This window comes from Larus michahellis, chromosome 3, assembly GCF_964199755.1.
Source record: "Larus michahellis chromosome 3, bLarMic1.1, whole genome shotgun sequence".
NCBI classification, from domain to species: Eukaryota; Metazoa; Chordata; class Aves; order Charadriiformes; family Laridae; genus Larus; species Larus michahellis.
The window spans coordinates 81221805-81240192 of NC_133898.1; the positions used below are offsets into that span (position 1 = coordinate 81221805).

The 18388-nt window shown below is 37.0% G+C and overlaps 1 protein-coding gene across 2 annotated transcripts in view; it reads left to right on the forward strand.

Moving 5' to 3' along the window:
* The window catches only part of AK9 (adenylate kinase 9), a 75064-nt gene that overhangs the window by 36923 nt on the left and 19753 nt on the right, over window positions 1–18388 (forward strand). Inside the window, exons 18-23 of one of the 2 annotated variants that reach the window (XR_012586259.1) lie at window positions 7158–7364; window positions 8314–8438; window positions 9421–9633; window positions 10249–10515; window positions 14744–14862; window positions 16517–16726. Coding sequence is in view for 1 of the 2 variants with exons in the window: in XM_074580964.1 (XP_074437065.1) it covers window positions 7158–7364; window positions 8314–8438; window positions 9421–9633; window positions 10249–10515; window positions 14744–14862; window positions 16517–16736 (1151 nt within the window). In the remaining variant the exon portion in view is untranslated. Of the gene's footprint in view, window positions 1–7157; window positions 7365–8313; window positions 8439–9420; window positions 9634–10248; window positions 10516–14743; window positions 14863–16516; window positions 16737–18388 lie in introns of those variants that run through there. The other variant, XM_074580964.1, reaches the window with a different exon arrangement.

An 18388-nucleotide genomic window follows, 5' to 3' on the forward strand; every position in this document is an offset into this window, starting at 1 on the left:
ACTAACAGCTTGTCAGATTTCACATCGAGTCATGTTTTCTTCGTGTCAGTATAAGTTAAAATTCTGCAGCACGTGGAACTCCATAGAACCATAAGCTAACGAAAATATATATGAAATCCTATAGTAGCCTTTTCTCAAAAAACACTTTGAAGGCAACTCATCTTTAATGGAGATGGTCTGCTTTAGTTTATAAAATGTACATTTTAGCTTTTATCTGCTAGAATTTTTAGAATATGTTAAAGTCCAAAAAAGAAATAAATCCAACATCCAACATTTTATTTTAAATAGCAAGTTGTTAAATATACACATTTTTGTGCATTAGGAAGAATCATCTCAATCTGTAAAGTGAACTGCTTTTTTTTTCTGAACACCATAAGTCAGTACACACAATATAAGTTTGTCTACTAAGTACATTTCACTATAATATGCTGAAAATTATTTGGCAGCATATATTTATAAGTGAGTAATGAAAAGTCTGTATAAACATTCTACATGGTCTGTTTCAAAAAGACAAATGAAAATATGCTCATAATGAAATGCATATCAGTTCTGAGGAGTGGAAGTGTCACTGTTATCCTACATTTTGCCTTTCTGTTTATTTTGATAGTTAAACCCTAATGAAGAAGACACGCTGGCTTCTGGTGTCTCTGGCTCAGCTTTGGCAGGGTTTGAGAGGGGAGGAAAGAAGCATTTTTTCATCTTTTTTGTTGCTGAATATGGACAGAGGGCAGAACAAGTCATATCTAATACTAGCAGAACACTGGGAAAAAAGATATTAAAGCCTTTCCTTCCCCAGCAACTCACTTGGAGAACGTGGGGGCAGAAAGCCTTTGAGGATTGTTTGTCTCTATGGTAACTATGCTCAGTAAAAGCAAAGAAGACACAGAGCAAAAGAACATGAGAGATTGCCATATAGGCATTCCCCGTGAAAGCTCCAGATTTAGGGCTGGGGAGGACTGTTTCCTACCACCTCTGTGATAAGGAAAAGAAATTAAGAACAGCACTGCTAGATAGGCAGCCACCTCCTCTGAAGGAAATTTGTTTGCATTTTTAGATCCATTTGTTTTTGAACCGTTACTGTCTTTTCAAGTGTTTTTCTTGACTATGTTTCTTATTTCTTTAAAAATATCTTCTCACTGTAAATCACCTCTGCAAGCAAAATTATTATAACTTATAAGTAATAGCAAAGGTACAGCTGCTTAACTTCAAAGTATTTTCAGTATTTTTGATCCCTGAGACCCATTTTGAAACAAACCAAATGCCAGGGAGGCAACATTTTTGTCATAATGAGGTTCAAATACCTGAACCAAAACCAAATAATGTTTGGGTTGTCCAGTTTTGGGGTTGTCCCTTTTTCCTAGGAATGTAATCCTTTTTTTCTTTTGTTACTTTTCCCCTCTTTGCAGCAGAAAGTTTCTCCAGGTCACTTAGGCCTGTGTAATCTATTTTAAAATTCCCTAAGTATGCAATAATTGCTGCTCGATAAGTTTCCTTAAGCAAGAAAACTCTCAGATAGAGGTAATCTAGAGGTGTCAAGAGTAGAGGATCAAAGCTGGAACACATGCTGGTCCCTCATTTGCTAAATACAACCTATTAGGAAAGGTGTAACAGGAATTGTTTTTCTGAGATTAAGGTTCATACAAGAAGCACTCTATTGTGTTACCGTGTTCAATATTCTGTCTCAGATGATGTCAAATATTCATTTAACTCCATTATCCTGCCTGTGTATTTCCAAAGTTTCATGACCTACTCAGAACTGAGAGGTTTTTAAAAGGCAGGACTATAAAAGACCATCTATTGAAGGCTAGATCCAGACAGGCCACATTACCATCATCCATAGGTTATTGCTTTGAATAGGGCTGTGGTTCACAAGGCAGCACATGTGATTTCTACAGCAAGAATGTGTCAGCGGTAACACGTGCAAAAAGCAGCTCGCATTACCTAGTTATTAATGTATCCTTTGCTTATTTTCTTAAAATCTGTGTACCTAATGGAATCATCATTACATACTGCATTAGAGCTGCCCAAAGTTAAGCAGCTGGCTACATCTCTGTCTCATTTGGAATACATCACTGCAGAATGCAACAGAATTAATTGTGGCATTTACACAACATCTTTTAATGTACATAGAAAGGAAGGTATTTTCATGTTCATATTTAGAATCACGGCAAGAGACAGAAACGTCATTGCAGGGGATAAATGATGTAATGATGTATACAGAATGAATGTGTAGTTTAGTAAAATGCAAATGTTTATAAACATTAATTATAAAAATTAATTTCTAATTCAAGGCCAGACTATTTGAAATCTGCAAGGTGTTTCTGCTTAATGATATGCCCTTTTGCACTTCTGATTTATGTTTAGACTAGTCATCGTTCAAACAGAGGGAAGGTTAGGCACTGAGGTGTCAGTCTAATAGTTGTGTTTTTCAAAGCTGTAAAAAGAAGAGGGAAAATGCATTTAGTATTCTTTGTTATAAAAGATCGCAAAAATACTTGCCAAATGCTTATTTATTAACCTATTAGTTAAAAGTGGCTCAATTAAAATAAAGTTTTGCAGTTCATCCTGGGGACAGCATGTCAGGACACTGTGAGGGCCAACTGGTCCCAAACGAACAGGGAGCTGGGACCAGAGTGTGGTAACATGGTCATCAGGACAGGGCCTGGCAGCCAGAGACCATCCCACTCCCCCAGGCAGAAGCAGAGCAGCTCCAGCCCTGGGCATCGGGCATGTCCCTGGGAACAGGGGCAAGCAGAGGCCAGGCTGGGATGTTGGCCCATGGGTGGGCCCGGCTCAGCAAAGCCCATGGCCAGCCAGAGCTGTGGGGAGCTGGAGACTGGCCATGCTGTGGCATTGCTGGGGCAGGGGCTGACACCCCGGAGGGGCTGACATGGGGTCCTGGGCCATGGGCAGGTTAGGGGAGTCCCAGGGGCCTGGGCAGGGACAGCCAGACTCGGGGGTCCCCTCAGGTCCCTGAGCCAGAATATGAATTGCCATAGAGGGAGTGATTTATTTCAAATCTCAGTTTATCATGTATATATAGTAGAAGTAAATGGAGGTATTGAAAGAATGAAAGTTTCAGTCTCATAAGTGGAAGAATAAAATTCTTAAAAGCACCTAAGTATCTTGAAATTTACTGTATTTCTAGAGGACTACACATTAAGACCCAGAACCATAAGGAGATGTAGACATTGCAGTGCCCCAAACAGCCATACTAAGTACCTGGCTTCATGTATGGAATTAGGGGGTGTAGAAATAAGCACAACAAGTAGGAAACTAGCAAGGGGACAACCTTAGTGAGCCATGAAGAAATGTCAAAAGGAGGCATGTATTTGAAACCCTACATCTTTTTTAATTTGTCCGATGACAAAAGAATGGGAGTCCCTAACCCTAGCTCTTTGGCATTTAACTCGCTGGAGGCAGGGCACTGGCTTGCTTTCTTCTAGAAGACAATAGATGGTGGCACTGACCTTTGATTTAATAGCTTCAGAGGTAGCTTAGTCATCCAAGTCAGAACAATTTGTTTGATGCGTTCCTTGTCCTGCAGGTGTTCACGTATCCCAGCTCCTATTGACACTTCCAGGTGATGCTTTAGTTGGTAGCATGTTAGACAAAAGTTAGGCAGCATCTCTACTCTGACCATTATGTTTAGTCCTGTTTCCTGCCAAATCTTACTGGTACCTAATCACTGAAATCCACCTACACTGTACTTAGTAACAGCATTTTTTGATCTGACTCTGAATGTTACAGTGCTGGAATTTCACATAGTGAGAGCGCTGTCCTGCTTAATGCCAGGGAGTAACCATAAAACACTGTTTTTTTTAGTGTTTTGGGGTTTCGTATTTTTAAGAAAATGCTCAAAGCTTTTAACATACAAGGCATTAAGTAAGGCTTTCATTTTTAGTAATACCTCTCCTTTTTATGTGTAGGAAGTTACATAAGGAAAAATAGTAGTAATGGCCCTTTTTTGTAAAAATCAGTAAAAGTTCATTGGAATAGGCTGAACCTGTTGTTGCTTGTGTCAAAATCTGTTCCTGCTATTTCAAACTCAAAACAAGACAGAAGCAAGAAGAGGAGGGGAAAATTATAGCAAAATAGAAAATTGCTCCATCCGCTGTTCAGGTTCTTTCTTGCAGCTTCATTTCTGGCAAGAGACAAACACAGCGTACCCTGTAAGTCCCAGCAAACTTACGGTAATAAGTCACACCATTTAAGTCATTGCTCACAACAGCTTTTCTGTGTTAGCTGAAGGCACTGATGTCAGACTTATTAAACCGAACACAAAAGAAAAATGATAAGAAAAAGAAGAAAATCAGGGTTGGAAATTATATGAGTGCAGGGAATGGGAACAGCAGCAACGCCACCACATTGCTGCTGCCAGAGACTGTCCATGATTTAGTAAGGACAAGGTGGTGATGGTGTCATCTAGACATCTCTGTATCTTCTAGCTGAGACAGAACTTTGTCCAGGACTTTCAGGGACTAACAATGTCTAAATGGATATTAATTGCAACCCTAGGAACCTATGAGTATCTTTCTTCTTTTCTGTTTATGTGTCAATATCAAGTTTTTAATTCAATATCTGCTGTCAATATCAAGTTTTTCATTCCCTCTGGCTTTTTCAGCAAAACGGATGGTGGTGGAAGCAGCTATCCCTTTGTTATTTTGCTTACCAAGTATAACAATACATTTGATGTGGTTTTGTCATGTTTACGATGAGTAGTATCTGTGAACTTCTTATTTATGTTAATGCATTCATTCAATCTCTAACTTGTGTATGCTTTTAATGAGACAGTGTTAAGAGACAGGCTTGGACTTCTCTGATCTTAATTGACACTACAAATTTCTGCACAAGGTACTTTAAGAGATTAATGTCTTTTCTTTCCCTTACTCATTAAACAAGTTATTGTATGCAGACATGGCTTCATTAAAGCCAAAATTTTTCTGAGAGTTCAAGTATCCACAGAAGGAAGCCATGATATACTTTTTTAAAAATTTTCATTTGTTTATTCATTCGTATTTGTATTACTATTATTTTCATAATTTATATACTCCTTGTCTTGGAGTGCATTGACTGGCAGATGGGATTTACATCCACAGTTTTTACCCTTGTATAATTATGGATGATTTCCAGCCTGAGAGAAAAGCGTTACACTTTTGCGTCTCATTGTTGGTACTTCTGAGAATTACTCCACGCACCCATACATTGGTATTGCTTCATAGCGCCAGTGTTTGGGTCATAGGCATAACATGCCTTTGTCTGCAAACATAAGCATATTCTTGAGATCCGTGTAAGTGTATACCTGAGAAAGTGCAGAGGGAAGAGCACGCAAAGTCATGCTCCAAGAATATGGTAAACCGAGGCTGCTGCTACTTGCAGGTGCTGTGCCAATAGTGTAAGAAAAGTTGTTCCTGAGAATCCCGTGAATAACACAGTGACTTTCAAGTATGATGCAACTCCTCTATTTTTTGGGAGGACCTTCAGCCTTCAACACCTGCATGTTCTCCCTACACTCTGTAGGATAAATAGAAGCGATATCCATTTCTTCCAAGACGATGCATTACCACAGTAATTTTAGCATGCTGATCCATTTCACTGGCAAGAGCCAAAATGTCTCAACAGATAACTTATTCTAAATGGGAATTCTTAGTATTTGAAACCAATTTTTAAGATTGGAGAAGTATAAATAGATGTTTCAAGTATTATTTTGTTTGGAGCTTTTAAAGTTATTATCAATGAGGAGAAAAATAACTTTTCTTTTAAATTGGCACCAATTCTCTTGTGATATTCGGTATATTTTTAATGCATATACAGTGCATAATTTATGCCATTATCTGCTGTAAATTTTTCATTACACACGTATAACCAAATTGTCTCTGAATACAGAACAGATAACCTCTTCAGTAATTTCTGTACTTTTATAACAATACACAATTGGAAAGATGCATTCATAACTCTTAAGAGGCCTGCTTTAGTGGTTAAATCATACAAATGGACTTGAAAGTCAGAATAAATTAATTCCCTCTTTCAATTCTGTTGCTGACTTGATTGTGAAATGAAAGTATTAGAGTTCTCTGAACAAACAGATCTAAATTTCAAGCTGTTTAACACCCATAGTTTGTTTCATATAACTGGCAAAAGTGTGTTCAGCATCTCTGCAAAGATTAAGAATCCCCATTACAGATCACTTTTAAAAGGTGGATCATAATCTCTGTGTACCTACCTTGCCTCATTTGTTAGTTATGGTTAGAGGCATCAGATGTAATTTTAGAACTCTTATATTGCATGGTTTAGTGTTTTAGCTCACTGCTTTGCCTTCATCAATTTAGGATTTCAGTCTTAGCCATCTCCCATATCCTTGATATTTACACTGAAGTGGACTTCTCTGTTTAGTCCCTTCTTTTTCCCTTTTCCCTCAAATCTTCTCTTTTCTCTGCAATTTTGCCATGTTGGTCGTTATATATCTGTGTGCCTTTGTTTGAGTAAATGAAGGTTTAATTCATTATATTGAGATCTTATGCCGAAGAGGAAAAACACCTAGTAGTATGCATTATATTGCTATTCATGTAAGGAGAACATACTCCACTTGAAAAAGAACAAATACCTAACACGCAACCTGAACACTCCACAACAGCTTCAGGAACTGAACCTGAACCAGGTCAGAACATGAAGTTGCTTCTTTGCATGGTGTGCTAATCTTTATTTCTTCCTACACTCTTTATTTCTTCCTATGCTGGCATGTTCCATTTGAGGCACAGCCGTATGGATAGCCTGTCAAAAACTGTTCATTGTTAAATCATAATTCTTAATATATATTCCGTATATTTCTTTGCAGAAAGAGTCATTATATTTATTTGTGTGCCAATTAAAATAACTGTATGCAAATTTAGTTAAGTAATTTGACCGTGTTTATTTTCCTGGAGAAGCATCAGTATATCCTATATCAGCATAATGAATTTGGCATTTTCAAAGTGTCTCTGTAAACTAGTAATATAATAATTCATAATTTGGGGGGGAAGGGAGGGAGGAAGCAGCATTAAAAAAAATGCCACCGTATTTGGGGAAAATAAAAGTAATGCTAAAAGCATAATAATAATTTTTTAATGCAAAAACATTTTAGAGAAGCATTGCCTTCTATATACTATTTAATTTTTCAGAAGTCATACTGCCTGAGTTTTCAGAGGATGATTTTCCAGATATACCAGAAATGGAAATAATTAAAAGGAAGATTGAGATTTTCATGCACGACTGGCAAACAGTGGAGTCAGAAATCAAGCAGTCATCTCTAGCTCAGGTTGTTGTTTTAGAGATTGCTGAGCAAACTCCAGAAAGTCTGCTTAATCAAACCGTGCTGATTATGGAAAGTAAGTAATACTGTTTATGTGATTCACACTTAACTTACCAAAAGGGATTTTGGAGAGCTTGTATGATGAATATATTGGAGGGGCAGGTTATACTCAGTTCGGTATTACTCACATGAAGTGGGAACAAGACATGCTGTGTTCTGTGGGTGAGCTGAAAAGCACACCAGCGGCCTTTAAGACATAGGAAGAGTGAGGAATATATATGTTCGAAAAATATATAGATGGCTATAGAAATATGTACATAATAGCTCCCTAAACATTCTGACAGCGCGTTTCCCCAGTTACTTGCTCTGTCTGTTCCTGTCAGGATACTGGTTTGAGAAACTGACAGATAACGTAAGTTTCACTAATGTACAATTATCATTGAAGTCAATGAGACTTTCAGGGTGTGTAAAATAATCTAATCTACGCACCTGCATAGACGGTGTTTCAAGACTGGAATTTTATAGTATTGATATTTTTTACCTTTCTTCAATTTTGTACTCAAATCTTTAACAATTCTGAGTACTGGATAAATAATATTGATACTACATTTTTCCTATTATTACTACAATGCAAGTGTTTATTAACCAAAACATTTATTGTGCTAACTTTATAATCAAATAAAATTTGACTGATGATTTTCCCCAATGAACAATAGGAAAAAAACTGTTGCAAACATTAATGGCACTGTCTGTGTGTGTTTGTATAATACTTTTGTACTAGAAATTCCCATTGAAAATCCCAATTTACTTCAACCAAAAAACAACCAGTAGAATTTCCATTTTTTGGAGGAAGCAATATATTAATTCCTACATCCAGGGAGAACATTTTATTCTATGAGTAGGAGAAGTGCAATATACAGTTGGCATGATTTGCTTTCACATATGTGCTTACATTTATGGACAAAGGGAATATATTCTGGCATAGCCAAATTAAAAATATTTTTAAAAAAATTTAACCTTTTCAGAACCTTTTAAATATCATGGTTGGGAATTATCTGCTGAAGACTTAGATGAGGAAGCAGAAGATCTGGCTGCTGAAGGGGACGATGAAGAAGAAGAAGTTGAAGAAGAGGAAAATGAAGATGAAGAAGTAAGCATGCTGGCTTTGTCTGTTTATGCTTTTGTTTTAACTCATTTATTTTCAGTTTGAACATAACCCCAGAGAAGTCAGATTTTGCACCTGATTTAGTGTGATGCAGTTTTAGCCTTCTGACAGAATAAATATCAGCATATGCTTCAAGAACACTTTCATTGTATTCCTGTGTTCTGGCTGATAGTAGTTTTACTCCGGCAAGAAGCATAAATACCCCATGCTAATAGAGAGAATGAATGTAGTTAGTTTTGCAAGATGGCAAAGAGGGGTTTTATTAGAGAAACAACCGTGAACTTTGATTTCTGTCAACTAACAATGATTCTGTGAGCCATCACAGAAACATCAGAAGATGCAGAGTCCTAATATGCAATCCTCTGTTTCATCTCAGCTATTGATAATTTTCAAACACCCACTATAATGAAATTAAAGGTCTAGCTTCACCTTTCTTATATTTTCATCCCATATTGGAAAATACCCATCCCCAAATTTAACAGTACAACATATCCATATACTCTACTGGAGCAGTTTTAAATAGATTTTTTAGAAATTAATTTTATTGGATAAGTAATCTGACTTCATAATACCAGTTCTCATTGCCTTTTCTGAAAAAGTCTACTTCTGCATATTTAAAAGCAACAAAAGTGAGTTTCAAGAGCACAGCAGGAAAAGATTTTATCATAGATACTTTAACAATTTTGATCTTCAACAGCTAACTATGATATCATTTCAAATTTAAAATGGTCATTCTTTTCTCAATAATTGTCTCACTAGCCTGGACAGTTTGTTCTCTGACTCTGAATCTGAAAAGTGTGTATTTTCATGGGCTTATATTCAGCTTACAAACTATCTTGAGAATACTGTTCTCATTCAATGCTCAGTTGATGTATTTGGCATTACTTAATCTGGTCTACTTGATTTACTTAATCTAAGAGAACTACTGAATTAAAATAGTTTTTGAAATTTTTCATATTATTTTCAGGATGAAGAAAAAACTAAGGAAAAGAAAAGGCACATGGGAGACACAAAACACTTTTGTCCTGTCAGTCTGAAAGAGAGCTTTGTCCTTCACCCAGGACTCAATGAACATGCAGCTAAATATCAAGAAAAGATTTATTATTTTTCAACTTCTGAGTACAAAGATAAATTTTTGATGAACCCTGAGGAGTATGTTGCTCACAATGAACCAATAAAAGTAAGAATCTTCAAAATTGTTTAAAGCAGATAGTAACAGATTAAAATCACTATTTTCCATTCCCATTTATAACTGTTTATTATTGCTGATTTTTTTTCTAGGTAACGATAAATATATAATGCAAATCCTTGAAACAAATAAAACACATTGCTTCCCTAGTGACTTTTTAGTGTACATTTAAATTAGCACATTGAATTAATGATGCAAATAAAGCAGAAAAGAGAGGAAGATTATAAGGGTTTATAATAATCATAAGATGTGATTAACAAATCACAAATATTGGGGGTTTTTTTTACTATCTTCAAGTCTTTTTTTTAAGTGAAAAAAGGGTAAGAGAAGGGAAGATTTACCAGAGTTGTCTAATGAGGTTTGATTTTTACCTACTGTCATTAACTGCCACAGTGCATTTGTTCAGTATTTCCAGAGAGCAGGTAGTCTGTTTGGAGAGCAGGTGGTCTGTTTGGAACAGCAGTATAAGGCCTGGAAAAATTAAAATGCAAAATGATGTGACTGCTTTTGATGCAATTTTTACAATGATATTTTGGAAGTGAAAAACAGTAGAGGGTGCACTGTAGACTCCAAATTGTTACAAAATATTCCAATTTTTTCCTATAGGCTCCTCCTTTACGGGTGTGCTTACTTGGGACTCATGGAGCAGGTAAAACTACTTGTGCACGACAGATAGCAGACAAATTAGGCATTTTCCATATTCAGTTTGAAGAATATCTACAGGAATTGATCTTACCCAAAACTAAAGAGAAAATTGGGCCCGATTATGATGAAGAACTTGAAGAAGATAACAGTAGAATGCCAATTCTATCACAGGAACTGGACGACTTCTCTCAGATCATGACTAATGCTGAGACTGAAAAAAGCAAACAGGTAATAATCTGATCTTTTTAATGTTCATACACAAAATAACCATTTTCAGACTGGAATAGCAATTTCCTACAAAATTTTAGCTTGATAAAAATCACTTATGTTAAATTATTTACTAGATGAAATGCAGAAACAATGGTTCTTGACATTTTCTTATGAATGCCACAAACGTTCTTTAAAACATTTCCAAAAATTACATATAGGTTTTTTCTAAACAGTGGAGATAGATGCTAAATGGGGCAAAAGAAGACAAACTGAGGGGAAAAAAATGAAGATCAGAATAATAACAGGAAGGTATGGTTTCCTTCAAGTATTTATAATATACAGGTTCAGCCTGCTGCATGTGCTCCAGTTGCTCAGGAGTTTAGAAATGTTCACCAGCAGTGCTCTCTGCACTCTCTTGGGGCAAAAGAATAGAAAGCCTCGACCAGCCCTTCAGTGTGACCATACCTTGTCAAAAAATCAGAAATATTTCAGTGTTCATAACAGGGTAAACTAGTATTTATTTAATACAGTAGGGTTTGTAATCTGGATTGTAATGTTGTCTTTGCCTATTGGCAGCAGAGTTTCAAACCAGAAAAACCTCTTAGGTAGCATACAATATGCCTTGTAGTTAAAAAACTGTTTAAAATAGCTGGATATTCGTGATTCTGGTAAAATAATTGAATGATAGTTGTCAGAAAATTAGTTCTTTTTCTTAATCAGATTGAATACTGGTTGAAGATTGTTATAAATATACATTCTAATACTTGTCTCTTACAGGGTGCAATTTCCCTGAACAATAAATATTTACATAAATGTTTATCAGGAAAGAGTGATTTGTTTTACTAGACAATAACATATTACGGAAAGCAGACAAGATTTCAATGCAAATGAATTCTTCTTTAGATAGCAGTGGATATGATAAAAGCCTTTATTGTGTGGGGAAATCTCAACACACAGCTGCACAGCACATAAAACTTTCAAATAATGCATAGTACAAAGACATTGAAAATCTACCTCCTAGGCAGTACAAATAAGAGTTTATCCAACTCTCTAGGCTTCAGGAAGAAAGAAGTTTCTGCATCACATTCTAAGAGCCTTTTGTGTGTGTGTGTGTGTGCTCCTGATACCTGCTGTGTTCCTTCAAGTTACTAGGCATCAAAGACCTTCAAAGACTTCCTTCTACAGGATTTAAGGAAGCACGCAGGAGGGGAAGCAGGCTACAGAGGAGTGTAAACAACATCCATGCACAGTATTGGGAAGATGAGCACTCAATCGAAGTTGAAACTAGTGAGGGATCTGAAGGGTAGCGACAAGAATTTCTACAGGAACAACAGCAGTAACAGGAAGACCTGAAAAATATGAGTCTGCCACTGAGTGGGGCAAGTGACCTTTTGAGGAAAGACACTGAAAAGGCTGAGATGCTCAATGCCTTCTCTACCTTGGCCTTTACAAGTACAGTCTAGTCTCTGTCCTCTGTGCCTAATAGGAAAACATGGGTGAAATGTGGTACTATTACTCACAGCAGAATAGTATCATATTTGGGATCATTTACGTAATCTGTACATATACGAATCAATGGAGTGCATTCAAAGGTGCTGAGGAAACTGCCGATGGTGCATTCAAGGCCACTCTCTATTGTCTTGAAAAGCAAGGGAGGTCCCTGATAACTGGAAGGTAGTGTTTCTGATGAAATAATACAAAAGCAGGTAACATTGGAAGCAGATTCTTCAACACAGATAGAGTACAGATCAAAATCATGGATGTCAGAAAAAAAATTCAGGTTTTCAGCAGTTAAATCTAACAGGAGGTTCTTTTGGCAAGTCATTTTACAACTTGGTCATCACAGCCAAAATATGGCAAGTGTTCCTGGCACCAATGGTTATGGCTGGCTCTCTCAGCTTTATTTTTTTGGCATCAATACATGTCTTACACTAAGGCACTTCTGTTAGTATTTTTTCCTCATCACCTTCTTATCTGCTGGTAAACAATCATCTTCTTCCACATTAGTATTTGTTTCTCGCACTTCTTGGAAAGTGCTTTATCTGATGGCATGACTGCAGAGCTGAGGCGACCGCAGTTCAGTTTAGAAACCCATTCACTGGTCCATGCGCAAAACTCTAAAGGATCATTTTGCAAGGTTGTGGACTCGCTAAGCATTTCTCTGAGTATGACTGCCACCAGACTCTCCAACTATCGTGTTTTTCACTGACTCACTACCTCCCCGAAATAATTTCATTTCATTTCATTTCATTTGTATCATCCTCTTTCACTTTGGCACAAGACACTAGAAGTGTATCTATCAAAGCTTAAGGTAAAAGTCAGCTATAACATTCAAAGCAAAAAGACTAAAGGCAAACAAAACATATCATAGAGCCTGGTAAGTTTAGCAAAAAGATACCACCCTGGTTGGTTTCGTATGTGTCAACAAAAGCCTTCCCAGCACCGACAGGTCTGTGAAGCAACCTTCTCCTTTGAACCACTGCTCCGCGGAGTGTTCTCTTTTCTGTACCCAGAATATACATCTCATGTTTCTTTTATCACATACAAATTCCATTTCAACAGCTCATCTGCAGTGGTGATGTCAGTGATACAGTTTTATATGGGTTTTACTGTTTTGTTCCCCTTCGCACATTTCTTTCAAGATGCCTCTGTGTTACACATCTGGCAACGACTTTGCCTTCTTAGGTACCTATTACGCCATGCTAACGTCTTGTAATATATACTCTGCGTCAGGCACTAGAGAAAATATTACTCACACACACACTACATTAGACCTGTGGCATCCAGCATATTCTTAAGTTCTTTTGGCTACGTTATCAAAATAGATGTCAGGCATAGGAATTCTTGCTCAGACGTGTCCTTGCAGCAAGCAGCTCCCTACCAACATTTTGAAGGTTCCTGAATCACTTTGGATACTTTTGTTAAAAAGGGTTATTCCTTTATTCTCTGACAGGTTATGCTAACAAATTCTTGAGCAATTTGGGTTAATATGACTACTACGTGAGGAAAGGACAACAGAACTTTGCAGTGAATTCACAAAAGAATCTCAGGCGACAACTTAAATCCATTTTTTTAGAGGGACAGGAGAATACCTAGCTGCATATTAAGTTTTCTCTCCAAGTGACTTTGGACGCAACTTAGGTGCATGTTTGATAGCCACTGACATTTAAAAAACACACTCTTTTGGTAGTGTATATCTAGTCTTTTTAAACAAATGTAGATGAGTTTTTACAAATGAGACATTTATAAGGTATGGCAAAAAAAAATCTTGAATTCTTTAAAGGATACCAGATACATTTCTCTTACAAACTTTGCCATTCTATTTTCAGGAAAAAAACCTAATCACCTAACTAGAAAATAATATTTTATTTTGTGAATATTACCATGAAAAATAAACACAGCAGGTCAGGAACTGTGATAGTTTCTGAATTCTAATGTTGTCTTTTATTTGGTGTACTTTTAAAAACATGTATTTTGATATTATGACTGAGGTAAACTAATCCAGAATCACCAATCTATACCCTCTTTTCATTCTTTTTTACTGCAGTTTGTGTCAGGAAGCCATTTAATGAGAAGTGCATCTGCAGCCGTATCAATCTCACAGTGTTACATATTCTGAAAAAACAGTTTTTCACAAGAACTTAACAGCTAGATTTGGTATTTGAATGTTCTGAATTGACTGGTCATAAATACTACTACTGCTCTGCAGAACAATGCTATTGTTCTGATTTCTGGTCATGTGGCTATACCAAGTAACCTTCCATATCTTTCTTTGACAACTTTCTTTAGCTTACGTCCAAAGATAAAAAGTTGCTTTTAAAAAGTAAAAAAACATTCTGATGTAGAGCAGATAGTCTTCCAGCATGAGAACATGGATAACTAAGTGGAAAACTTCCTGTGGGCAATTAGGAGAAACTGTGATCATTTCCATTTCTATTTCTCTGAATTGAGCGTACATATAATTAAATACTTAATAATTATATTTGGGTTTAGGTTTCATTAGAAGTCAAACAGCGGTAATCGCCCCAACTCTAGGGAATTAGCCAACCCCACACATGGAAAATATCCCAAAATGTGTAATGTAGTACAGTGAAATGTGGTAAATGAGTTTACTTTGTTTCTGCTGGCTTAAATCAAATGAAGGCAGTACCTCACTTACTCAAAAGTAAACAAATGTGTCAGGTAGATCTTTCTTTCTCTTGATTTTTTTTTCCTTTTTTTTTTGGTGGATTTTCTTTCTATAAAGGAAGTGGAGTTAACTGATGAGGAAGAAGCAATCAAAGCAAATCTAATGGATAATGAGGCACTGCCTCCAGAAGTCCTTGATAACATTGTTCTTGACTGGTGGAAGAAAGAGCCATTCCGGTAATTGTAATTAGATCCTCTTTCTTTAATTACTCTTAGCGAGTATATAATTGATTGTGTTCACAATTACAAATAACTAGTGCAGAGATTATTTCAATGCTCTTGTACTTCTGTTCTTACCTACCTCTCCGTCTTGGTTTTGTTGCTCTGTTTTGATTGATATTTTGACAGTAATATGTCTTATGCACCCTACACAGGGCTGGACAAAAGTACTTAGTGCACTTGAATTGGATTAAATCTCCTGAGTAGCTGGGTAGTTTTTGTGGGCGTACAAAATAGATATGTAAATCAACCTTTTATTGTCATGTAATTAATAAACATGGAGAGCTGGAATCCAGCTGTAACTATTGGTTTCCATGTATTGTAAAGGTTGTGTAGAAAGCAAAGGCAAAGTATCAATGGTCTCCAAAATAGCACAGAATCAGATTATTTTGTGCATTCATCACAATCTGTACTCCAGTGGTGTATGCACAACAGACTTCCTTTCACATCAGAAAGTACATCCATAACACTGTGATAAATGTGGATTATTGTTGCAGAAAAATATGAGATCATCGACTTCTAGAAAGCAGACTGGCTTTTTAGGATGTAATTTCAGCAGGAAAAATCCCTTTTTTTCATGTCCTATCTCTTCCATCCATTTCCATCCAGATCATAGCTGCTGGCAACTGGACCATTAGGTTTCAATTCCTAACAGTATAAGAAATGTCTTAAAAAGAATAAACAAGATCCCCAGATAATCTTTTGTCCTGTCAGCCCACAGATCGGGGACAACGTTCCCTTAATGGTGTAAAAATACAGAGATCAGTTTTAGGAAAAAAAATGCACCGAGACAAAAAATTACCTAGCATTACACAAAATGTTGTGATATTATATTATATATATGTTCAGTTTCATCAGGGACTGTATAGCAGAAGAGAACCTTCATCAAGATATATATCATGGTACCCTCCCCCCAGCTTTTTCCCCCAGCATCCAGGACCACCTGTTCTTCCATCCACTCCCACTCCTTGTAGCTTCTTTGGTTTTCTGCAGTTTTACAATGTATCCTATTAGGGTCTACAGAGAAATATTAACTTCTTATTAACACAGCATTCAGCGTTACAGAACTACTCATCTAATTGGAGATTGTAAGAGCTCCAACAATCCATAGAGTATTCCAGACATAGCTGACCTGTTTTAAATATCTGCAGGAAGGGAGATGTAGGTCATGCTGAGTGGCAAAATTCTCATCCTATACTAGAGAAGAAACTGTCAGGCCTTTCTGAAAAAAAGAATTTTCAGGCGACAAGCTTTCTATTGCAGATGTTACCAAAATAATATTTGGGGCACCTTCTATTTTTTTGAAAGTGGCTAAGAAGTACTGGTTTTAGAGTCACACATGCAACACTGAGGAGACAATTTTTTTTTTTAAGTTTTTTTAAAAGAATAATCTCTGTACATTAAAACCTCAGAAGAAATAAATTTGCTAGTACATCAATAAAACACACAGTGAAGTAGCAGTTTTACACTGTCAAAAGATAATACCTGAAAGTATACTCTTAAGATATACATTCAATAAGGGAGATTAATTTTTTTTTTTCAATTTATTGCATTTTCACTGTGTTGCACTTTAAACCATTGTGTAATGATAAATATCTTATTTTCCAATTAGGTCCACAGGATTTATACTGGATGGTTTCCCTCGTAATTTACATGAAGCCCAGTATTTGTCAGAACGAGGACTCTGTCCTGATGTTGCGGTTTATATTCAAGTAGAAGAAAGTGACATTCTTGACCGTCTTTTTCCTCCACGTCTGAAAAAGTGGAAAGAAAGACAGTATAAAAGAATGGAAAATAAAAAGAAACTGAAAGACCTGAAAGCAAAATTAAGGGTAAGTTTTCAGTCCTGTCTACTTTTTTGTAAATTCAGCAGCACAGGTCTGAACACAGATTCTAAAACTCCCAAAGCAGTGAATAGCACACAAAGGAACAGATATGGGAGCCAGGAAACACAGTCCCACACATTTACAGCATTCCCAGATTTACCGTAGGAACCAAAAAGAATTTAGGGCGCTTTCCTCCTCTGTTAAATTACTTCGTGCAGGAGTTTAGGTATCTCACAGCCCAGGAAAAGTGTCTGACAAAATGCCAGACATCTGGGAAGTCCTGGACAAAAGGCAACTAGATGGAGATAGTGACTATGGTCATAAAAAATCAAATACACAGCTCAAGCATGGTATTGCTGTTGCATTCCGGTTTCCCTGAGCACGGCCTGTTGAGTTGATCTGCATCTCCCATCGGTTGACTTCATAGGTACTGTATGATGTATGTGTCTATGTTTCCAACTGTGATACTCTGCACAGAAATGTAAGAGCGTTAAGCCACATTCTCAGTGCTGTTGCAGCTGCACACTCTCCCGTTTGAACGAAGCTGTACCTACTACTCAACAGGTTACAAGTTCCTTGAAGTAACCTGAAACCTCCATGCAGACATTTACAATCAGCACAAGCAACATATTCAAGGTTCCTAACTTTCTATAAAAGTGAGATAAAGTACTTCACCTGTACTGTCAGAAAAGGTCTGAGCATAAGTTACTACAGAGCAGCTGACACACAGGAAGTTAGTACAACAGAATTTGGGACACAGCTCATACAATACCAGTGTTTTCTGAACCGCTTGTGCCAGAGGTTGGCTCTGAGAATGCATATTATCTAGGAGAGTTAAAAGTATTTTTTCAATTTAGTCCTTCCCGATGCAGGTTGGAAATCTTTCTGGAAAAGGTGCATTCTAGTGACCAGCCTACACTGCTGTACTAAGCTCACCCTGTAAGCAGTAAGCACTCCGACGATTCAAGTGTCAAATACCTGTGCTATGGATCCTAGGTTCCAAACTTCTAATGAAGTGTAGGAATCAGTATCGCTCCTGATGCCAAACAAAAATAACAGGTTCCTATTTAAAACACACACACGAAACAGTGATACGAAGTGATAAAGTCATTAGGAAGTAAGGAAAGATCAGGATCAGGACTTCCTGAGTAGAAGTAATTTTCTATTTTCACTTATGTGTATTGCAATGTAGTTTTTAGTTACACATTGAGTGTATTTCTATAGCATTCAGTTGGTGAGCAGGTTGGATGGTGCTGTGAGAATGCAGCATTGATGCGTGTACTGTTATCCCTTCTTTTGTTACTAAAGCTGGAAGACATACAGAGAGTCTGGGAAAAGCAGACAGACCAGTTGAACGCTACCCTAGAGTTTCCTTCTCTACTGAAGGAAGCTGGCAACAGGATACTGAGAGCAATGAGTACACCTGCAGCGCTGTGTCATTCTGGAACAGCAGAGTTTAGTCACAAGAGTAGAGAAAGTCTGTGCAGAGGTTCTTGCTGCTCTGCTTAGAATCCTCTGGTGTTCAGGCCACTTTGCTTGTAAATAACACGGATTTCTAAAATTGCACCGTTGCCTGTGTGTTGATGTACTCAGTTTTTCTGATCTCAGTTCAGGTGACAGCATTACGGTGTGCAAGCAGCAATAGCAGGTTGAATCCC